A 24,341-nucleotide genomic window follows, 5' to 3' on the forward strand; every position below is an offset into this window, starting at 1 on the left:
CCAGAGTGACTTAGCTCCACGCTCCCCGTCGCTCTGTAGGCCCCTCCTCCCCTTCCTCCCCAGAGAGCGAGCCGCGCTCTCCCCGCCCCGCAGACGAGGCGGCCGGCACGGGCCGGGCAGCCCCGACACTCACTCGACGTGATGTATTCCGGAGCCTTCCCAGGGCTCAGGGGCACGGCCTCCTCGTAATAAGCTTCCGGGAGAGAGGACGTCGGGAGCGGTGGCGGCCCGCCGTCGGGTGGCTGAGGAGAAGAAGCAGAGACACCAGAGATCAGAACTGTCGCTAGAAAATTCTGTCGTGTGCACTAGCAGGTGCTGCCCAGCACTCCCCCCTTTCCTTGCGAAGTCCGTGGTAAAAAAGAACACCGTCCCACAAAGGGGTTCTGAGTTCAGGCCCTGCCGGGGTCCCTGTTGCTTCCCTGCCACGTCCACCCCGGCCCGGCCCTGGCCGTACCCCACCGGGTCCACGCCAGGTCGCCAGCGGCCAGCGGCCGTTCGCACCCCGGCACAGCTGCTTCCGGGGCAGGGGCGGACTCGCAGCCCTCTCTCGGACCCTCCCCAGAGCCGAGAGGGGGGCTCCCCTCCCCCGTCCCCCACAGCACTGACCCTCCTGCGTCCCCAGGGCTCCGGGGCGCGGGAACCGTCCAGATCCGCCGCGAGGCAGTAGGTAGGCAGTGGCTGGACAGACGAACGTGGCCGGCCCACACTCCCACCACGCCCCTCCCACGGCCACGGACGCTTTTAAAGAATTATAAAAGAAAGTCGCCTAAGAGCTGCTCTCTGAGAGAAACTTCTGTCGAGAAGGAGTCTGCTTGTGGCGGAAACCAATCCCGCCGCAGTTTCTGCTCAGACTCTGGGGCTGAGGCACCCTGGTTCTGAGGCCATACCTTCCGAACACGCGAGAGCCGGCGGGGACTGAGGCCGCCTTCTTCCCTCGCACGTGCCCGAGGAGGAGCACGTCCTCACCTCGCTCCGCACGGACACCCGGGAGTTTGCCGCTTCCCTCACTCGCTGGTCCTCACGCCGGCAGACGGCGGGGAGGGGAGGGCAAGGAAAGCCAGCGTTTGCCAAAACCTGCTACCCGCCCGGAGCCGTGCCGGGCGCCTGTGCATCGGCCACGGGTGGCTCAGTCAGCCGCCTCCGGAGGCCTCCGCGGCAGACGTTACCTTAACTCACGCATCCCAGACACGGAGCGTGAGGCCGGGAGTCTAAACGGCCTCCCTGAAATCGAGCTGGGCTTTTTCCGACACCAGGCCTGTCCACTGAAGACCTTTTTGTATTCACATCCTCTCTCTCCCTCTTGTGACTGGTTCACACGACTTACATCCAGCACATTAGAAAGACGTCACTGAGAATGGAACAGAACAGTGGCCCAGACGGACGATCCACCAAGTTAAGTGTCCAAGCACAACACGTTTCAAAGAAATCGTAAGGGTTTATACTAACTCTCTAGAACGTGAGACTCCACCACGGAAAGTGCAACTCACACCGGATCCAAGAAGTCCTTTGTGAATGACTAATCCCCCACCGTGCATCCAACCCACTCCTTCCTCTCGCCAGATGAAGGGTAATTTTCACAATTTTCCTCCATCTGCTTGAGGCCCGTTATCTGCCCTCCGCCCCGGGCCTGCGCCCCGGACCACACAACCCCCATCTCTTCGCACGCCTCCCACTGGGCTGCCTTCCCGACTGTCGTCATTCTGTGGTCGTCCGCTGGACGGCACCCAGCTCCTTCCTATCCTCCCGAAAAGGCAGTTCTTAAAACGGAACCCGCTACACCATGCTCTGCCCCAGGCCAGGTCTGAACAGGAGCCCGGGCCCGGGTTAAAATCCCTGCTTGTTACTCGTGGAAAAGAGCTGCCTGCCTCACTGTGTGTCTTTATTCATGAAACAGAGAGGGTTTCAACTTCCTCTTGGAAGTTGGAACAGGCCAATTATTCATGGCCTGGGAGAGCGTTACGAACAGCTGACTCAAACAGACGTTTAGAAGGAGCACAGACCCCGTTCCTACAGCCGCAAGCTACGCTAAGCCGCTCAGGGTGAGGGGCTCCCCTCCCAGCTGACGGGCTCCCGCAACTGACTCACAGCCGCTGCTGCTGGTCGCGGGTTTGGCACAGCTTCTCAGCAGGTGTGCCCTCAGGTCCCATAACTGCACTTCTTGTTTCTGTTAATTTTTTTTAATGTTTTATTTATTTTTGACAGAGAGAGAGAGAGAGCGAGAGCGCATGAGCGGGGGAGGAGTAGAGAGACAGGGAGACACAGAATCCCAAACAGGCTCCAGGCTCCGAGCTGTCAGCACAGAGCCGGACGCGGGGCTCGAACTCATAAACTGAGATCGTGACCTGAGGAGAAGTCGGACACTCAACAGACTGAGCCACGCAGGCGTCCCCTTCCCCCCATAATTCCACTTCTGGAAACGCATGGCGAGAGGGCCACCAGTCATGAGAGCAAAAATGTGTAAAGATGTTCAAAAAAAGTTTAGTTAGCACAATCTAAAAACAATCTCAAAGTTCACCAAGAGAAGAACGCTTAGGTGTGCCGACCCACTCACGTGCAGACGTCAGAAAGGTCAGCACGCACCTGCTACGGTCACTTTCTTGGCAAACCTTCCCTGGACTCTGTTCGGCGGGAGAAAGCCGGCACGCCGGAGCCCTTCGTGGAAAATGTGTGTGTTTAGGCTTGCACACATACACAGACGGGAGGTCATTCACCAACGTGTTAACAAGCATTTGCATATCTGTGTAGCTTGGCTCGTCCACGTAATATTTACCATTTCTAAAATCAGTAAAAAATTAAGCTACCTTGGCTTCGAAGAAATACCCCTCAAAAACATCATTGTTACGGGGGAACACCCTCTCTCTCCCCAAAGGGCCTACACTCCACTCCCAAATACTCCTTATCCTGGAAATTCTGGGTTTCAGTCAGAGAAACCACGGCTTGTTAAGTAACAGCAAGTGTGGCAAAGGCTAAACAGAGGGACCCGAGCTGTTAGTATCGTTGCTTTCAGAGGAGAAGCTTCTTTCTGAGTCTTTTCAATAGTAAGAGTTCACTGAAATCACCATTACAGGAATTTTTAGAGGGTGGCTGGGAGCCTGGGTGGCTCAGTGGGTTAAGTGTCAGACTCTTGATTTTGGCTCGGGTCACGATCTCACGGTTCGTGAGATCGAGGCCCTGGTCAGGCTCTGTGCTAACAGTGCACAGCTTGCTTGGGATTCTCTCTCCCTCCCCCCCCCCCCCCGCCTCTCCCCCACTCACACACTCTATCTCAAAGTGAAAAACAAACAGGAATTTTTCTAAGTACAAAACACAGAAGGCAGATTTCCAAAAGGGCTCATGGAAAACCAGAGAAGGCGAGGGGAAGGAAACAGGAGTCTAGCACAAAGAGGACGAAGGCCAATTCGTTGGCACGGACCGCGTGTGGGGCCAGCGCCGTCCTGGGGCCGCGTCACCTCCCCGCAGCTCTGGGCCCCGCTGTCCTCGCTTGTAAACGAGGGCGCCTGTGACGTCCACCCCAGCTCTCGGGCTCATTCCAGCGTTCCTGTAAAGCTGCAGGTCAGCAGGCCATAACACCGGCTTGACCGGTCTGGAGAGTCCCGGGAGAGCTGAGCTTGGGGCCTCATTTTGTGGTAATGACACTAGTCTCTGGCCAGGGCGGCCTCTGAGGTGCACCTCCTAACGGCGACACCAATCGCCAGCGTGGCGCCAACCTGGACCGTGCACGTTGCCCTCGATACAGAAGACAGCCAGTCTGCACAGGGAGCCTGGCCGCTGTCCTGCCCCCGCCCCCCGCGTCTCCTGCGCTGGCCCCACAAACCACCCCCCACAGCCTCTGCAGAGACTTGGGGAGACACGTGAGAGACCGTCCTCCTGGAGGGATGACTGACCCCTGGTCGCTTGGCCGCGCCCCAGACACGAACGGACCGGCACCGCACCAGTCACTAGACATCGTCAGATCCACGGAAACATTTCTCCCTCGAATTAATACTTCAGAGAGGGGCGCCTGGGTGGCTCAGTCAGTTAAGCGGCAGACTTCAGCTCAGGTCATGATCTCGCGGTGCGTGAGTTCAAGCCCCGCATCGGGCTCTGTGCTGACAGCTCAGAGCCTGGAGCCTGTTTCAGATTCTGTGTCTCCCTCTCTCTGACCCTTCCCTGTTCATGCTCTGTCTCTCTCTGTCTCAAAAATAAATAAAGGTTAAAAAAAATTAAAAAAAAAAAAAAATACTTCAGAGAAAGTTACTCCGTAGCTTAGGAACTCTCTCTTGCCTTAAGGTAAGCTTCTCCTCCGAGGCGTCCATGTCTTTCTAGAGGAACCCCCACCTACGGCTGGACAGAAATCCAATCTACAGGCTTGCTTGGCTCTCCGCATCGGCCATAATCCAATTCCTCTCTTTCTGGAAGGAAAAGCCCATTAGCATCTGCCTTTGCTAATTTAAGGAGAAGCCTTCAGGGACCTATTTTCCCATTGATAATAATATCATGTTTATATAACTGTATAGTAGAAGCGTAATTATCATCGTTATTATGACCCTTTCAGCAATCAAACAATGGTACCTGCCATTTACTGCTGGCCTACCGCACGCCAGACATTGTTCTGGGTACTTTATATGTGTTTTCTCCGGTTCAGAAATTAACACTGAGATGCTGGTATTTTGATGATGATTTTACTTAATGAGGAAACTGAGGCCAGGAGGGAGAAGGCCCCCACACGGAGGTCACACACACGCGGAGCTCACTGGTGGAGGAGCTGGAGGCCGGCTGGAGAGGCCCGGGGCTGAGCTGGAGGCCGGGGACCGGAACGCAATACGCTTCCGTGCCTCGACCTTATCCCACTGCGCCTGCTGCCATGCCCGCCACAGGAAGGAGCCTACCAGCCCGCTGAGGCGCTGGGTCCAGGGTCATTCCCATCGTCTCCTCACAGAGGCCGCCATTCCACCTGCCCGGCGCCCTTCGGGGCTCCCTGTCTGTCACGCTGCTCCCCACCACCTTCCCTGCTGCCCCAACCCATCTCTCGGGCCTCTGCGGCAGAAACAATGAGCTAAGAGCCCTGATTCTAGCCAAGGGTCTGAAATCACCTGGAATCACTTTTTTGTTTTAAGTTTGTTTGGCGGGGTGGGGGGGGGAGTAGAAAGAGAGAGAAAGAGACAGAGACAGAGACAGAGAGAGAGAGAGAGAATCCCAAGAAGGCTCTGACCTGAGCTAGAATCAAGAGTCGGACACATAACTAACTGAGCCCCCCAGGGGCCCCTGGAATCACTTTCTGACTTGAATTCTATACATACGTCAGGCATCCAGATTGTTTTCCTGGTTGGTGTGACTAAAATCCATCAAGAGTAACATAACGTGAAATGAGAACATCAGAGTTCAGGGTCGAGGTCTGTGACAGATCAGCAAGAGCCTCTTCTAGCTGACACAGCGTTTGGGAAGCACGGCAGGGCACCCACGCGCGAGCGCAAACCTCCTTCGGGCAGCACGGCTTCGTGGCGAAGGTGTCCGCGCTGCTGAGCGAGCCTGAGGACTGGCGTGGAGTGACCATCGATGGTAAGAGAATTTTACAGTCTAAGCAGCCAAAGGGGTTCGGCCCTGACAGCAAGCATTTTGAGTAAGTACTCCTCCTGGCAAAAGGCAAGTTGTCGCCCAGGTCACACCCTGCAGATTCGCATTCCGCTTAGCACGTGCGTAAACAGTGGGACCATATTCACACTGTTCAGCTTCCTGTGGCTTCATTCACGCGTGGCAAAGAGTGGAAGCCCCGCGGGGCCGTGTCCTCTTCCCCCTCCTCCACCAGCGGGAAGGCATCCGCAGGGAAGGCCAAACGGTCCGTCGGGAGTATAAACAGGATATGTATCTGGAGTGCGGCCACACGTTAAATTTTTAAAAGATGCCACAGGAATTACACAGGAGACTGAACTCCTCAGGAAGACAAGGGGGGGAGAAGAAGAAGAACAAATGATTCATGTTCACCAAGAGGATCACATCTGATTTCACCAGGAAATAAATGGTTTTCTTGTTTTAAGTCTTGGGCTTTGGTCTCAACTGTGCAACTGGAAAAATACTTAACTTTGTCAGAGAACCTCAAGGAGCCTCGTAATCTCATCTGTCGGACAAAGTTGCCGTGAAAGTGCTTCGGGAAGCACGGGTGCAGGGGCGGAGGGGACGCCGGGACCACACTTGACAGTTCCACAGAGCCGGAAAGCAGAGCGGTGGGTGCCGGGGGGTGGGAGGGCTGGTTTCCTGGGGACAGAGTTTCGGCTGGGGAGGAGGGACAAGTTCCGGGGACAGAGGGTGGCAGGGCGGGGGTGGGGGGGCTCCCCAACACTGTGAATGCACTTGACGCACCGATCTGGACACCTAACGATGGTTAAAATGGTGGAGCTTAGGTCATGAATATGTTAACACCGCTCCAGAAGGTCTTCATTATTATCCACTGACATAATAAGCGATCACCATTTATGAACTCTGGCCCTAAAATATCAAAGAACTCAGTGGCTCTCTCACACCCCATCCAAACACCGTGTGGCGCTCGGCCAATGAATTACCGAATGAAAACATTTCTAAAAGCCTCGACTGGGCAGCACACTGACGACAGCTCTCCTCGCTCAGCCGTGATGACCTGAGAGTCCCCGGGTTTGGGCTCAGCGCCGTTCCACGACGAGGGGGAGGAAGGAGTCACCCGCCGACGGCACCCGGCCCCCCGCGAAACGGCCCCGTGAGCACAGGTGCCAGCCGGCAGCCGTGTCCGCGTGGACGTGTCCACCGTCACAAGCGGTCTATGCCCTGGCCACACATGGAGCACATCGGCGTGACAGCTGTGCACTGTGGTGCGAAACCACACGGACCTCTGTAGAAAAGCACAGCTCTTCCCAGAAGGCTTTTATCAAACAAACCATTCCTTCGGCCCATTCTAGTCTCCGTCGGAGAGCAAGGGGGTGCGACCAATCGCCCCACGCTTGCGATTTCGAGGCCTTGGGAGAAGTTCCGAGCGTCCACACCGTTGCGAGCACTTCTGAAACCTGATAGCCACACTGAAGGACCCCAGGTCACACGGGACGCCCTTGGCTGCCACCACACTTCCTCCCAGGACGGAGCAGGAACACTCAGATGTTCCCTCGGTGCATGGGCGCATCGTCAATGCTAACAAGACTTAGGGACGCACTCCCCGACCCTGAGAAGCCACCGGCCCCTTCTGCGCGGCACGCGGCACACAAAGAAGCACAGAAACAAACCGTCTCCACAAAGTGCAGACTTCACTCGCTTAGAAGAGTGTGGAAAGGAGCTGCTGCTGTTCAATAGACCCTCACGGTCCCCTGGGGAGACGGAATGACAGGCAACGGTCGGTGGTAGTTGCATAAAGCCCTGCTGGGCACTGAAAGGGACCGCTGACCTTTTTAGGTCAAAGATAACTCATCTCTAACAGTCGTTCAGATGGAGAAGAGGACGTGGCCGGAGTATCACATATCTTGCCCTACGACACATTCTTCAGCCTTTCATGGGCGGCGTAGACGGGAACCCCCACGGGCGCCTCGGGACGAACCCCTAGAGCGTGGCAGCCTCACGGGCAGGCCCCTGGCCAAGTTGCTCCCCGGCACACGGAGCCGCGTGCCAAGCTCCAGGCCACCCGCCTTCCTTGGGGAGCCGTAGGCCGTGGCCCAGCGGCTGCCTGTCCTTTCCACCTCTGCCCCAGCACCTGCTAGTTCTGCTGAAAGTCAGCCCTGCCACCAGCAAATGACCGACCGGCCAAAAGCCAGCTCGCCAGGGGCAGACTGAATCCACTGAATGACAGACCGGCTTCCTTACTGGATGATGAATTCACTGAAGCACCATCAGAAAAAGACAGTGGGGCCATCCTAACCCACCTCTACTCCCCTGACTTGCTGACGTGACAGTCTTTCTTCATTCCCTCTGGAAAGCGCCCTGATGGATGTCCGGAAAGTGGTCAACGTTCATGGTCGACAGGCTCCTCTCCAGGGTGCCCCCTGCAAAGGGTCCCATCCACTGAGTTGTACGTGCACCAAGAGTCAGCCTCGTTCCTTAAGCACTTACACTCCTTACAGTAGTTATTTATGTTAACGTGATTATTACACAAATAAGCCAGTGAAATAATGAGTGCAAAAGGCAAGGTGATGCCTCTTTGAGATGATGCTCTTTAGAAAGCTTCAGTCAGGGGGCACCTGGCCGGCTCAGTCAGTGGAGTGTACAACTCTTGACCTCAGGGTTGTCAGTTCGAGCTCCACACTGGGTATAGAGATTACTGAAAGAAAGAAGAAAGAAAGAAAGAAAGAAAGAAAGAAAGAAAGAAAGAAAGAAAGAAAGAAAGAAAGAAGAGAAAGAGAAGAAAGAAAGAAAGAAAAGAAAGAAAGAAAGAAAGAAAGAAAGAAAGAAAGAAAGAAAGAAAGAAAGAAAGAGGGAAGGAGGGAGGAAAAGAAAGGTTTGGTCAAGACAACTACAAAGGAAGAAAAGAAAACCATTCAATCAAGGGAGGGCGTGTCGACCGGGAAAGAACAGCACAGCACTTGAAGCTGCACAGGCTCCAAACTCAGGCCAGCTCACAAGTGTCTACATTTTGCTCCACTTTAAGGAAACAAAAACCGAAAATCACTAACTGCCACAGGTAGAGATGACGCAGAAAAGACTAGAAGAATGCAGGGCGTAGCCCCTGGCCCCACATCACAATCCCAGGAGAATCGTAGCAAGGAACATCCTGGCTTAGAGGCTGTGGGAAAACCCCAGATACCCATGTTCTAGGCACCAGTAGGGAGAAATTGTCCATGGGTCAGACTCCTACTCAAAAGCTATTCGTTTAAATTTAATATATTTAGGGGTGCTTGCGTGGCTCAGTTGGTTAAATGTGTGACTTCAGCTCAGGTCATGATCTCACAGTTTGGGAGTTCGAGACCCGTGTCAGGCTCCGTGCTGACAGCTCAGAGACTAGAGCTGCTTCGGATTCTGTGTCTCCCTCTGTCTCTGCCCCTTCCCCACTCACACTCTGTCTCTCTCCCTCCCTCCCTCAAAAATAAATTTAGAAAAGACATTAAAAAAATAAAAATGTTTATTATGAGAGAGAGAGAGAGCACGAGCAACAGCAGGGGAGGGGCAGAGAGAGGTGGGGAGAGAATCCCAAGCAGGGATCTGCTGTCAGCGCAGAGCCCAAGGTGAGGTGGGTCGCACAAACCATGAGAACACGACCTGAACTGAAACCAAGAGTCAGACGCTCAACCGACTGAGACCCCAGGCGCCCCAACCAACATTTTTGATTACCCCCCTACCACCAATAGGAGGGCACCTCGTGCACCTTAGACCAGGACAGTCTGCAGCACTGCAGCCAAAGGCAGGGACAGAGCATAAGCCTGGCACGGCGAGAAACAGGAGCGAGAGAGAGAGAGAGAGAGAGAGAGAGCACAAACGAGTGAATGAATAGCAAACTCCATCGGAGAAAAAACCCAGGGGAACGGGTTGACTATTTGGTGGCCAAAATGGTACAAAACGCTGGCTATTCAATGAGCAGGCTTTGTCTGCAACTGACACGGAAAGCGGCAATCTGTCTGGTCTGGACCAGCTCTCGGGTCTCAGACTGAGACACGGGTCTCAGTCCAGACCAGGTATGTGGCACTTTACGTGGCAGCCGAAGAGTCCACGACATTCACAGAAGCCTCCCCCTCTCCGATCTGAACAGCAGCGATGAAATACAAGCCACAGTGTAGGGAGGGCCACGGGCTCAGACCAGGAAAGTGCACGTGAGCCGGAAGATAAGCCCCAGAAAGGAATGAACCGCTGACCTCCACCCTGTTCTGCTCTTTCAGACAAACAACGTGTACGAGGACAAACGCTTCTGGCCTACGGTTCCGCGTTACATCTAAAAACAGATGACAAGTCACAGTTTCTACAACAAATGGGATGAGTTTTAAAAAGGAAACGAATCATTAAAAAAGAAATTTATAAAGAGGGAGAAACACGTCATGTTAAAATGATAAAACACGGTGCATAAAAATCATATATTCAATACACTCTCGACCGCAAAAAGGCTAAGTGTGTAAAACGATAAGTAGGCAAGCTACACACGAGAGCCCCGCGTGTAATGTAAACTTTCTTAGTGGCCGCAGAAATTGATGAAATTGACTTTACTGCTGTAACCCCGTGCACATGAGCCACTTACAGCACATCGGGATTCGGACCTGAGGCCTGTGGCCCCCCCGCCCGGACGGCAAGGGTGGAGGAAGAAGGCGCCTCTCCCAGGAAGAAGGAAAAGTGGGTGACTTTTATTTACTTCTGGGGCTTTCCCCCCAGTTCTCTTCTGTGATCTTGTTGAAAACGCAGCACCGAAGGCCCCATGCGGATCTAGTGGATGAGAAGGTTCGTTTTCACAGGATCCCCAGGGATTTGGGGCCGTGAAAGTCTGGGAAGTATGGCTCTCTCCAGGAGCGGCAGGCCCTTGCGTGGGGCTTGGCACCTGCCAGGCACCTTCTCTAAGCACCGGAGATCTACCATTTCGGGACGAACTCACGGTTACCCTATCAGGCTTCCGGTTCCGGACACCACATTCTCTGCTCCGGGAGCCATGCCTGCCTCGGCTGTGCGGCCACACCCCAAAACAGTAGCGTTGAGAAAAGACTGGATTTGAATCCAAAGAACCTGCTACAATTTTTGCCTTTCCTGACTCTCGTGTGGTGTTGAACCAATCACATATATTCACTGACCTAAATTTCCTGGTCTGGAAATGGGTGTGCGTCCCAGTCACATGGTCAGGTGCCGTAGGGGTTCTCTAAGGTCAAGCCGTGAGGATTACATGAAATTATAAGTGGAAAAATACCAAGTGAGGTGTGTGATACGCAGGAGGGAGCCGACGGGTGCTGACGTCCTCTGTCCCCTCTAAAATGCTAACTGATGGGTGTCTAATGGACACGGGCCACGACGCGGGGACCCAGGCAGAGACAGGCCCTGCTCTCCCACAGCCCTTGTTCTGAGGGTGAGATGGTGACGTGTCCCTGCTGAAAGCAAACATTAAAAAGAAAACCGTCGAGTAACCAAGTTTGCTCTGGTCCTGACAGCATGTCCAACGTTCCTACGTGAGCACACGAGAACGCAGCAAGGCAGGAAGAGCTAAACGGCCTGTGAGAAGGTGCATGTGAGAACACCCCAAGATGGCAAACGTGGCAAAAGACTTCCAAAACAAATTCTGGATGCATCCAATCCAATCCAATCCAATCCAATCCAATCCAACACTCATTCCTGGGATGTGGATGTATTTTTTTGCCCCGGAAGAAGCATAACAATGAATATTAAAGTGTCAGACTAAGGTATTCAACTCCAGAACTCACCCAGACGGTCAGGTCCCTAGACTCTGCTGCCACTGTTGTGACTGCTAAAGCCTCTGATTTTAATTAAAAAAAAAAAAAAAAAAAAAAAATCTGACCTAAGAACAGATTTCCACGGACCTGGAGCTCCAGCCCTTGTTAAGGAAACACCAGCCTCCCAAGGGAAGCTACGTGAACAGCCTCCTGCTCGCAGCCCTACAAACCACTCGAAGGAGAGCCTCTAGCAAGACGAGGCCTCCTTTCCCCCAGACCCAAGCCGTTATCACCTGCCCGGGGCCCTGAGTAGCCCGGGGCCCGGGGGCTCTGCTGCTGCCCCGGGGGGACCCTTCACTCACCAGCCACGGCTGAGGGATCTCCGGCAAAGGCATCTGGGGAGGAGCCGGCAGGCTGTTGGGGGTCTCTTGCTTCTGAACATGGTCTTTCACTTCGAAACCTGTGAGCATCAACCAAAACCACAGAACTGAGTGGGGGGGGGGGGGGGGGCGCTAGCCGTTCTCACTCCCTTGGCCCCATCGTGAATGCTTTGCAAATATTTGTCTTCTCTAATCGTGTACCGCAATTTTGTCAGTCTCCACTTCACAGGTGAGGAATCTACGGCTGGAAAAAAAGGGTTACGGAACTCACGGAGACATTAGCAGGTGCAAATGAGGGAGTGGCCACCAAAGCCACGTTCTTCCCAAAGCCACCGGCCTCGCCAAGGTGAGGTGCTTTGCCTGAACTTCCCCTCAGGTCAGCGATTACCTGCGGACTCCGGGGGCGGGCGCTTCCCTGGGAATCAGCCCGTGTGTATTAGGTGCCCTCTTTTGTTCTCATTTTTTAACTTTTTTTTTATTTTGGAGAGAGAGAGGGAGAGAGATACAGCATGAGTGGAAGACAGGGGCAGAGAGAGAGAGAGAGAGAGAGAGAGAGAGAGAGAGAGAGAGAGAGAGAATCCCAAGCAGGTTCCATGCTCAGTGCAGAGCCTGACATGGGGCTGGATCCCACGACCCTGGGATCATGAGCTGGGGCAAAATTAAGAGTCGGACGCTCAACCGACTGAGCCACCCCAGCACCCCTGTATTAGGTGCCCTCTTAAAGTCAGACACTGGGACAGACGAGCGCGGTGAGTGCCATGGCTGGTGTGAGCTCATGCTCTCAGTGGGTTCGTATTCAAGTTGGGAAGACAAGTTTACACACAAGTAACTCTTAGAAACAACAGTGAGCACCAGGTCAGCGAAGGCAGGAAAGTGGAAGAAATCGGGTTTCATATGGGCACGGGACTATCTATAGGCCAGGACCCACCTGGAAAGACCCACAAGCACAGCCACTCGACAAGGTTCGCCTGCACTGGGCTGCATGTGCTACGCGGGCAGGAAAATGGGCTGTGAAAAGCCAGAGCCCTGAGCGCCAGAAGCTACGGTGGAGAATTCTGGCACGGAACTGGCAACAGTGAAAAGACAGAAAAAGAACGAATGGGAATATTCTACCACTGAAAATAATCAGCGGACAGGTTCAAGGCTAATTAAAGAGTGGAGGGGAGAACAAGACAGGTGGAAAGCTTCGGAAGCATGTACAGAGCACAGCATGAGAGACAGAGGGTCGGAACCCACCGGGCAGAAGGAGACAGGAAGGGGCATCGGGGAAAGCCAACAGCAGCTCCCAAGGCTGGAGGCCCACATGCGGTGGTGCGTCCAGACCGCCTGTCAGGAGCAGCCGGGCAAAGGGAACACGCAGAGGGCGTGGGGTTGGAAAGCAGGGCCCCTTCCACCCATAAAAGCCACAGGAAAGGGACCCCTGGGTGGCTCGGTCGGTTGAGCGTCCAACTCTTGACTTCGGCTCAGGTCACGATCTCCCGGTTCGTGAGTTCGAGCCCCGCGTGGGGCTCTGTGCTGACAGTGTGGAACCTGCTTGGGATTCTCTCTCTCTCTCTCTCTCTCTCTCTCTCTCTCTCTCTCTCTGCCCCTCCCCAACTCACTCTCTCTCAAAATTGAATAAATATTAAAGGGGAAAAAAAGCAACAGGAGAAAATCACAGCCAGTGATGGCGGGTTTACCACATGTCAGACACTGTCTGGAGGTATTTTATGTCATCGCCTCTGACTCCCACGACATTCGTCCGAGGCGGATGCTCCCGATGAGGAGAGGAGTGTACAGAGAGGAAGTAAGTAGAGCGTGGTCACCGTCAGCTCCTCAAAGGCTTTGCCCTCCCACGCGGGGAGCCCGCCAGCACCGGGCACACAGGGAGGCCCTCGGGGACAGCGTGGTGAATCGATAGGTTCGTATGTTAATGAACAAACGATCGTGTTTACATAGTGGTATTAAAGAAGGTTCAGAGGCAAAACAGACACTGGAGGAAGAAAGAGCGGACGCACCTTTGGATGACTGTATCCTCAGCAGGATGTCGGTAATCACCGCCTTTTTCTCCCTGACGGTTGACGTTAGGTACTCGTGGTCCAGGAGTTCAAGAAAGAGACGGAGTTCAACTATTAACTCTTCCATTGCTGCGAACAAAGGAGAGAGGAAGGACACCGTCAGACCCAGTGGTGTGCAAACGCCACAGGATAAATGCGTTTCATTTCAGCTGGACTGGGTACAGTGTTCCCACGTGCAAAGCAAGTTTGCCGAAGCCAGGCGGACGAAGATCCAGGCACCACCTTCTAGACAAACACGCTGCTTTGCTCGGCTTTGACGCGGCGAGTTGCGTCTCAGACAAGCTCCAGAGCCGTGCTGCCAACAGATGGAGCCGTGACCCAAAAGCCCGAAATCATGGGGTCAATTGCATATTAAATTTCAATGTTGAGAAGGAGCTGGCAGTTTGAAACGCCAAAGAGCTTTCAAATAACCACTAGGACGTGGTTTCAGAAACTCAACACTCAACTCTGCTTTGTAGGGCTGCTTCCATCCCCAAGAAGGCCATGAGCATGTCTGTGCAGTTACGAGAAAGATGCCGATGCCAAGAAGGACTTGGGTGCGGACTCCTCACCGTGTCTGTCCCTTATAGGGTCAAGGCAGACTCAAGACCAGGCTACGTGGCTGAAGTCAGCAATTGACGTCTCATGGTGTGAACCTTTCAGGGACCCCAAAGCCCTTGTAGGGTGTGCAGGGGCTCCAACTCTTTTTATAGTACTGAAGCTTGATTCTCCTTGTCCGGCATTAATGGTGCAAAGGCAAAGAGGCTTAAACTGCCACCATCTTAGCACAAAGCAAAGCAGGGACGGCAAACTAAACTTGTGGCCACTGTATACCTCACCACACGCTGACAGTAAAAATTAAAATGTTACTTTAAGAGTGTTTTGGGGGGCAGCTGGGTGGCTCAGTTGGTGGAGTGTCTGACTCTGGATTTCTGCTCAGGTCATGATCTCAGTCTGTGACTTTGAGTCCCACATCAGGCTCTGTGCTCCGTCTCTCTCTGCCCCTCCCCTGCTCACACCTCTCTCAAAATCAAATAAACTTTAAAAGAAAAAGAGCTTCGACGGAGTGGTACGAATCGTCCGCCCCAGGGGATGCACCTTTTTGGCATCCTGTACGATAAAATGGGAAGCAGGCAAGCAAGCAGCCCCTCCGCGCAGACTGACAGACAACGGGGGTCGGAGGGCAAGCACGCGTGCACCGTTTGAGGTGCCAGTCACACTAAGCTGCTTTGTCACGGGGCCCCAGGAAGAAATGATACACGAACTGCAAGGACACAGACTGAGTGTATGACTGACATCTTCCCAACAGGGAACAAGATGACCTAATCAGGCCAAGGTAAACAACGGCAGCGTCGGTTGCCAAGGGTAAAATTTGAGCTTCCAAATGGAAGAGTGAGAATTTCGAGCACTTGTACCCACCACCGTGAGCACGACAGCTTCTCAGCAGAGACTTTCCCGACCAGAACGGGAGTGACACTGACCAACAGGCTTTTCTGATACGGTACAGAGCAGCAGGTCAGCCTTTGGAAGAGCCACACAACCCAGTGAACCGTGACGTCACAAAATCACACACGGGCAAAGATCCATCTAACGTACAAAATAAGCTGAAATGTTCTAATGTAACGGAGGATGAAGTGTTTGTTGTCTGATTCAGCTTCAGATTCCACACTGCAACTAACACACTAGGAAACTACCACTTGACAATTTTTGGTGTCGTATCAAAGAAGAATATTGACAGTTTCCTGAAAAGGCACTGAAGTACTCTGACCGTGGGTCTGTGTGAGCCAGATTCTCTTTATGTGCTCCCTCTAAAACAATGCTTCACAGCAATGTGAGTGCAGAAACAGATACAAGAATCCAGTCATCTTTATCAAACCGGATATGGGAAATACTTGCAGGAATCTGAAACACGGCACTATCTCACAAATTAGCTTGTTTTGGTCAATGTGGTTACTTTTCATAGACATATATTATTTTTAAATGAATTAAGAAATTCCTTAAAAATCTGCCAGTTTTAAATTATACCGTGTACAGATAAGCCACACATCTTCAGTATTTATTTTGAAACCAAAAAGTCCTAAGCAAAAAGGTTTGAGAACCACTGGTCTATGGGATTCTTTCCAAGTCTACAACACTCTTCAGGACTAAAGATCCTAACTGAGGCCATGCTGTTGTAACTACAGAAGCTCTCATAATTTTAGGTACGTGGATGAAGAAATGGCAAATGAGTCCAAAGTAGGCAAGGTGTATCTCTGGGCTGTTCACTTTTCCTAATTGAACGAGTTTCCCTCTATGAAATGAAGAGGATGGATTGAGTATTTACTTAGTCAAACACTGACTAAAGGTTTCATTAGTCAAACAATGTCTTGATGATTCTAAGTGGAAAACAATCTCATCTATACTTTAAAAATGGTGGGCTCCTAGTGTTGTTCATAGTTCAAAAGGTGCAAACAACCCACACGTCCACTGATGGCTGGACATGGCCTATACACGATGGAATATTCTTCAGCCTTGAGAAGGAGGGACATTATGACGCCTGTTACAATATGGATGAACCCGGAGGACCTCGTGCTCAGTGAAATACACCAGTTACAAAAGGACACATACTGTGTGATTCCACGTATGCGAGGTACTTACAGTCATCAAAATCACGGCGACAGAACGTGGAGTGGTGTCTTCCGGGGCCCAGGAGGGAGAACGGGAAGTTAGGGTTCAATGGGTGGTTTCAGCCCGGGATGATAAGTTACCGTTTGGGAAGATGAAAAAGTTCTGGAGATGGAGAGTGGTGACAGCTGCCTGACAAAGGGAATGTGCTGAATGACACTAAATGTGCATTCAGAAAGAGTCAAAACGGCAAATTTTATGATATGTATATTTTACCACAATAAAAAAAAAAATCAACCTCGTCCAAAAATCGATGGGCTGCTATCAGCAAAAATGTTAAAAATGCTTATGGGTCTATGTTAAACTCACGATAGCCCCTTCTCGGCCTTCATTCATACATACTTTTTTAATTAAAAACGCCTCTCTTGCATGTAACCAAATTATACTCATCCTATAAGATTTCACGTAGGTCCCAGCATGAGTCATGAAAATGTATAAAGGGGGCCTCAGACTGCATCTGTCCTAAAGGCCCTGAGCTCTGTTACAGAGTTCCCACGCAGGACTCACACAGACCTTTCCGGGCTGTGAGTTTCCTGTGACCACGGGGGGGGGGGGGGGGGGGGGGGGCACCTCCTGACTCACACTCCCCTGCTCAAGAGACCAGCGCCCTCTGGGCAGCCATATCCATATCCCTGTCACCCTATGCAGCCTACAGCCACCTTCTACTCCCAGGATAACTTGCTGGGCCACCCTCAATCAAGCCGCACAGTCTGATTCTCCCTCCTTCCTGTGGAGTTTGCCTGGGACTAGGGACTCGTGGGCAGTTGGGATCTCTGCAGTGGAAGAAGACACATAGACACAGGAGCCATGTTTAAGCACATATGTGCCGGAGGGCGAAGCCAGTACCAGTGGAGGAAAGAATTCAGTTATCAGCACACCCTGGAATATAAGCAGACACGCTCAGAGGCCAGAGACAGACAGACAGACACCGATGGGCTTCCCAAGAGCTTCCCGGCCCCTCTTCCGTCATCCGTGGAGCTGCATGGCACACCTTACGCCCGAGCCTGCTCACAAACGTTCGTTTCATTGTTTTTTACAAAAAGCTGCCTCGTATGGTTTTCTGTTCACCTGAAACTGCAAACCAAGATCCGCGGAGCACAGCTCTCCCCACTGCAGGGTGCGGCACATCTCACATCAGAGAGCGTGACTGTTGGAAAACCTTCACAGACTCCACAAACCACACCACGCCCCTGGCAGCCCCTGCAAACACTTAAAGCCCCCCGCGTCCCCCTCCTCCCAGCCCCCTCTGACCAATCCTCCCCAATCGGCCCCTCCCCACGGGGCTCCGCCTTCGTTCCCAAGACTCACTCCTCTGGCGGTGGCCCTACCCATAACCGATAACCGGATACTTAGTGATCTAGGCTTTGTTTTGGTGTTGTTCTTCTCCCAACAGCTGGTCGGCTGGTTGAGAGCAGGTTTTGCGCTCGGCTCATCTCTGGACGCCCGACCCCGCGGTACCGTGTGTGCGGAAAGCACCGGAGCACTGAGTGACGGGTGACTCTCCAGTAAGGAAGAGACACTTTCTGAGGACCCACGACGTGAAAGGCACCTACACAAGACCCCTCCTCCGCCTCCTCCCGGGAGTGCTGCTGAGACTCCATCATCCCCATCTGCGGAGGAACGAGAAGCCAGCCCCGGTCTGCTCGCTTGTATTCGAGCAAATAGTCACACAGCAGCCTCAAGTGTCCACCCTGTGCTCGTCCCTGGAGAGCAGCCCCGGTGGGCTTAGCTGCTGTTGTCATCCCAGCTTACGGCTGACGAAACGGAGGCTCAGGGAGGTCGCCGAAGGCTACCAGGCAAGTAGGTGGCTAAGCTTCTCCAGCCAATAATCTGCTCACGGCCACACGGCGAGAGCGCAGCAGTGAGAACCTGAATGCAGATCTGATTCCAAGGGCCCTGCTTCATCCCCTTCACGATGATCATCGCGTGGTTGCTTCCTGACACGACCCGGCCTGGTGAGACGCTACAGCCATCTTCTTATGAGCTATTAGGGGGGTGATAAATTTCGCCGGGGCCTACGTGGTGCCCTGTAGGGCATCAGAATTACGTACTGAGCCATCTACCTCCCCCACTGGACTGCCCGTCCTGGCCTACAGGGACAGCATCCGGTACGTCGCTGGGTTCCCTCTGGTGCCCAGCAGCGTCCAGCATTAACCACGCACCCAGCACACGCACGTTGAAGGAAGGGGCGTGACTTCCCAGAGCTAACAGACATGCCGCCGAGGCTAGGGAGGAACGAGAAGTTCCCGCACCCAATCTTCAGCCTAAGACTCTGGATATGGACCCGCCTTTCCCTGGAAGTCTAAGGGCAGTGTCCACAGGAGCTCCAGAAATGAGGCTCTAATGGACACGTGCCCCGACGCAGGGGTGGCATCGTATGACTCAAACTGCACCAGGCTGCCCTGTGCCCTCTGGCGCGGCCACTCCTTCTTCCAGCTCTGAGCCCGCTCTCGTAGGACAGGCCAAGCAATCCGGGGTCCAGGGATTCGGCTTGGGTTTCCACGGATGGATCCCGAGTGCCCCTCTCCGCGAGCCTCCGAGGACTTCCCTCCCCGGGACCCGACTTCTCCACCGCCCGACACTCGCTCTCTCCTTCGCTCGGGAGCCGGGCTGCTTCTCTGGGGCCAGGAAACACACGTGCACCTGACCTCCTGCAGCACTCCCGGCCCGAGTCCTCGTCACGATCCAGGTTTTTCTGTTTTCCCCCGCAGAAGTATCGTCCCTCCTTAGAGACGTTTGCTGGGGAATCAGAGCTCCCGCCAAGTGCCGACCCCGTGCCAGACTCATCGGCACACGAGCCCTTCGAGACAGAGAAAGGTTATGTTCCGGCCCGAGGTCACAGTGCTCGACATGAGGGGCAGGATGGGAGTCAGAACCAAGTCTGCTCAGTGTTGATGCCTGTGCTTTTCGCACCGTCGCACGGACTGTGCCTTTCACTCTCGGCGGAAGAGGACACTCACTCCTCTGTGTCCACGCTCAAGTAACCTCCTTCCCACGATGGCAACAGGCTCCCCTCACGACCACAGCCTTCTGGCTCATCGCTCAAATGGTGCCTTGCCTAGCTCTCTTACTAACACTGCTTATATTAAAAACCAGAATCTTATAACCGAGGCCAATTCGTTCTCAACTTGCCGACGGAACAAGGAAGGCTCACAGGGTCGGAGACTCACCAAGGGCACGGTGTGCTCCTCTTCCCCAGTTTGTGTGCCCGGAACACAGGCCAAAGGGCGCTGCGCTCAGAATAACAACGAGTGACACCCTCCTCTACAAAATGCTTCCAGTGCATGTCATCCCTTGACCCTCACGATCGCGTTGTCTTGGAAATGTCACAGGTGGCAGAGATCAGAGGAAGACGGTGAAGAGCCTGATCCAGGCCAGGAAGCAGAGCAAGGCCACGTCCACCCTCGAACCGCCGCGTGGCCCTCTGGGGCTCCCGCCTCCTCTGTTCGACCTCCCAACCCTCACACCCGCTACCCTCCTCTCGGCAGAATGGGAATCACTGAACAATGACTGGGACCGGGACACAGGTGTAATCACTAGCTTCCAGGAAAAAAAAAAAAAAATTCCCAAATGCCCACAACCACACAAAAGATCTGGCCACAGAATTTATGATTCCCAAGGCAACGAGGAAATCACCTGGAGGCATTTCTGGGTACATTCTATGCATCCGAACAGCAAAACTCCCTTCTCCCAAGCGAAAGGATGTTTGCACTAAATCAAGTGACTCTGCTCTTGTGGTGTCTTCCACGGTCCTACAGAAAGAGGGAGAGAATGAGCAAGGCCGGGCAGCACAGCAGACAAAGAGTTCGGTACAGCAACTGGCTTCCTCTGTGGTCCGCCCCTCTACTATTGGAAAAACCTCTAACTCAGGTTTGGTGGTGGCTTGATTTATTTCAACGACAGAAAAGAAATGGGCTATCGTTTGCGCGACCCAAAAACCACTTTAAAGGAATTTTATCCACCTTAATGCCTAAATCACAGAATGTGAACGCCAGACGGATGGGAGGCACCTGGGGCCCAGAGAAGGAGAGTGACTTACCTGCTGAGGTCACAAAGTATTTGGTTAAAAGGCCCCAACCAGGAGCCGGGCGGCCTGACCGCCAGGCGGGAGCGCCCGGGTCTGCACGGAACTGTCTTCTCCACACGCCTCCTCCAGGGGCGAGGACAGAGCTCCCGGGGTCCCCCTGCAGCTTCCCAGGACACCGAGCCACTCGCCGAGGACAAATCCTGCAAGCAACGAGAAACAACGTCCACTACTACGGTCTCTAGGAAGACACGGTTAGCCGCCCAAACCTCCCTCCTCTTTGTCAGGAAGGGCAAGGAACGGTTCGCAGGTTCCCGTCACGCAATTTGTCACGGCGGCAGACTGCACACGCTGCCACGTCCACATTCTCCTCGGTCCGCAAGCTTCGCTGGCGTGTACGAGACCCGTGCTGTTTGCACCCTCAGTGATGGTCAGTGTCTCCGGGCAACCACGATGGCGGCTGGGGGGGGTCTTTTTTTTTTTTTTTTTTTTTTTTTTACTATTTTTATTTATTTTTGAGAGAGAGAGAGTGTGTGTGTCTGAAGGGGGAAGGGACAGAGAGAGAGGGAGACACAGAATCCGAAGCAGGCTCCGGACTCCGAGCTGTCAGCACGGAGCCCGACGTGGGGCTCAAACTCACAAACTGCAAGATCGTGACCTGAGCCGAAGTCGGACGCTCAACCGACTGAGCCACCCAGGCGCCCCAAAGGGGGTCTTTTCAGTGTTAAGTTTTCACCCCAGACCCCTCTCATGTGGTTCTTCCCTCCCAAGTTCTAACCCACTGCATGGAAACTAGACGTGGGTAACTCCCCTTATCTAGGGTCACTTGCAAACAGGTACGGGCTTCTCCCTACTTCCCCAGTGCCCCTGGCTCTCCCCTTCCCAGCCCCAGCGCGCAGCCCCAGCTGGCACCCGGACCTGCCAGGCTCCACGTGTCCTTCTCACCGGGTGGAGCTACGGTCACCGCCTGCTGCCGGCCAGCCCACCCACGATCACCTTGCTGCCATCTCCCCCTCCCTCCCCAAACTGCCAGTCCTCTAGAGCGGAACACGCGTCTCGCCTCCTCGGCGAAGACACCCTGGTCATTCCATCCATCCTGACCCCCCTTCCCAGAATCTCTCCGTCCATGTCTCTGCTTGGCCCTCCTCACCTGCCGATGCTTACAAGGAGCCGAGCGTTGGTGGCCACACAAGTCAGATCCACAGCCCCGTTCCGAGCCTTCCTAGCCGTGTCACCTTAGGTCAGTGAGTAAGTCCCCCAAACGATCTCATCCTTCACATGAGATGCTGATCATGTATCTCAGTGTTGTAACGAGCGTTAAAGGAGGGGCTCTACGCGCAGAGCCAAGTACCTCACAACTGGCGGCTGGCGGCATTACGACTGGCATATGCTCATCTTCCTAGTTCACTGTGCGACCTGGGATCGATGGGATCGATGAGTAGGTAAACACCACGCACATACTTCTTACCTTCCGAAACTATGAAGTCCTTAAATATCTGCCTCCCCTTAAGAGAAGCCATGAAACACTATCCTATACGACTCTATGCAAATACATTTAAAAGTAGGTGAAATACATAAGTTCCCAGAAAGGAGTACAATTTACCAGATTGTCTTAGAAAGCATACACAGACCAATTTTCCATAGAAGAAGCAGAGAAACGTGTCAAAGAATTAGCCCCACAAATGCAAGCCCCAGGCCCAGATGGTTTTACAGGGGAATTCTACCAAACCTTATATACCAAACCTTACTACACAAATTGTTTCAGAGGGTAAATACAGAAATTTTTCAAGTACTTTCTTTTTTAGAAGTTGGTACAAAACCGATGCCTAAACCCGACAGAGATAGCACGAAAAGAGAAAACCGAAAGACTAATGTTACTTATAAATACCAATGCAAAAATCCTAAATAAAATATTAACAAACAGAAATCAACACAATACATTAATAGCACACCATGACCAAATGGGGTTCGTTGCAGCAATGCCAGGATGACTCGGTGTTAGAAATCATGCTAATATGATTTATCATATTAATATCTTCTCTAATGAGATCATGTGATTCTCTCCATAGATCATGAAAATGCATTCAACAAAATTCAATACTCCTAATTAAAAAAAAAAATCAACAAATGGGAATTGATGTACACTTCCTTAGCTTGATAAAATACGTGTAGTAACTCCTATAGGCTGAATGTCTGTGTTCCCCCCAAATTCATGTTGAAACCTAATGCCCAATGTGATAGTACCAGAAGTGGGGCCATTGGGAGGTGACGAGTCATAAGGAGCCTTCTCAAAGGGGAATGGTGCCCGGTACAAAATGCTACACAAGAGGTCCTACAGATCGCTCTTGCCCCTTTCCCCTGTGAGGATGAAAAGCAGGCAGTCTACAGCCCAGAGGAGGATCCTCACCAGAACCCATCCATGCTGGAACACCCTGATCGCAGACTCCCAGCCTCCAGGGCTGGGAGAGATTAACGTCGGTTATTTACAAGCCTCCTGGTCTATGCTACTCTGGTATAGCAGCCCGAGTGGCCTAAGACACTAACAGACAAACCAAAGCAAGAAGAGGAACCTACTTAGTGAGAAAGACTTCAGGCATTCCCGGAAAGGTTGGAAACAAGTCAAGGAGGCCTGTTCCCTCCACCACGTTTAACACTCTATTGGAGGCGCCAGCCAAAGCAATTAGAAAAGAGAGACAACTAGAGACTTACGAATGGAAATGAAACAACAAAATTATCTCTGTCCGCAGCTGATGTGAAATCATTCATGGAAAACCCGAGATAACCGATGATAAAACTACCACACATAATAAAAAACTCCGATAAAGTTTTCAATAAAGTTTTGCATGTTAATTCTATACCAAACAAGCATTTAGAAGCAATCAGAAAGTAGAACACTCGAAGTAACTTAAAAAGAAACGTGCACAACCTCCATGAGGAAAACTGAAAGCACCCCTGAAAGACAAAGAAGTAAATGTGAACAAACAGAAGAGTGTCCCCTTGCCTTCGGAGAGGACAACTTACCATCAGAAAGATGTTAATTCTGTCCACGGTCACAACCAATTTAATGTACCAGCGAGGATGCGGGGATGTCTCAGAACAATGGCGAAGACGGACCCTACCCTCTATCAAAGGTTGCTACCGTTAAAAAGGTGTGATGCAGGCACATATGTTCCCAGGTGGATCAACACAACAGAACAGAAAGTCAACAAACGGACCTGCATGCGTTCCGATATGTGGCACCTGATACGGGAAGCATCGCAAACAAAGGGGGAAAAGATGGCCCTCCCCCAAACCGGAGTCAGGACAACTGGCAGCCATTTGGAGGAAGAGAAAAGATAACTTTAAGTACTCACATCACACACCAGAAGAAACTCCAAAGATACCTGAGAATCAAAATACCAAAGACGAAGCCATTCAAGTCCTCAAAGAAGCAGAAGGCAAATTCTTTTATAACCCCGGCCTGGGAGAAGATTTTCTAACTAGGACTCAAAATCAGGTGCCGCAAGAGAACGGGGGTCAGGGAGGCTCCGGAAAGAACAGCACAGATGAGGCAGGGCTCGCACCTGCCTCCCGCGGCGCACCGGGGCCTTGTGGGAAAGCGCACATCTCTCTGAGCTGACCGTCTCCAGAGGCTGGGTCGCTGCAGCGCTGGGGAGCCTGTTGCACGAAACCTCCACGGCTCCCCCTCCCCCGGGACCAGTGCACTGGATTTGAGGCTCCAGTTAGGAAGCAGTTTCTAAACCGTGGCTGCTCCCGAGACCAACCTCCTTTTCAGAAAATGGCCCTTGTCCCCGACCTCCTTAAGAAGTGACTTTTCCTGACACTGTATCAGATCTCAACCAGCCCCTGCTGATGTTTCCAGAGTCATCCTCTCCACTCCCCCACCCTGCCTCACACTGCGGCAAACGGTCCGGTTTCCTACACCCGTCGGGCCCGCTCTTGCCCGCGGACGGCG

The 24,341-nt window shown here is 52.9% G+C and overlaps 1 protein-coding gene across 3 annotated transcripts in view; it reads right to left on the bottom strand.

The window, feature by feature from the left end:
* AFAP1 (actin filament associated protein 1) overlaps nucleotides 1–24,341 on the bottom strand; it is a 131,265-nt gene that overhangs the window by 55,016 nt on the left and 51,908 nt on the right. The window contains exons 2-6 of one of the 3 annotated variants that reach the window (XM_030314272.1): nucleotides 20,402–20,589; nucleotides 19,999–20,114; nucleotides 13,660–13,788; nucleotides 11,645–11,742; nucleotides 134–242 (exon numbers count right to left, since the gene is read on the bottom strand). In XM_030314272.1, the coding sequence (XP_030170132.1) occupies nucleotides 134–242; nucleotides 11,645–11,742; nucleotides 13,660–13,788; nucleotides 19,999–20,029 (367 nt within the window). In that variant the 5' untranslated portion in view covers nucleotides 20,030–20,114; nucleotides 20,402–20,589. Of the gene's footprint in view, nucleotides 1–133; nucleotides 243–11,644; nucleotides 11,743–13,659; nucleotides 13,789–19,998; nucleotides 20,115–20,401; nucleotides 20,592–24,341 lie in introns of those variants that run through there. The other 2 variants (XM_030314273.1, XM_030314274.1) reach the window with 2 other exon arrangements.

The sequence above is a fragment of the Lynx canadensis genome, chromosome B1 (genome assembly GCF_007474595.2).
Source record: "Lynx canadensis isolate LIC74 chromosome B1, mLynCan4.pri.v2, whole genome shotgun sequence".
Lineage (NCBI taxonomy): Eukaryota > Metazoa > Chordata > Mammalia > Carnivora > Felidae > Lynx > Lynx canadensis.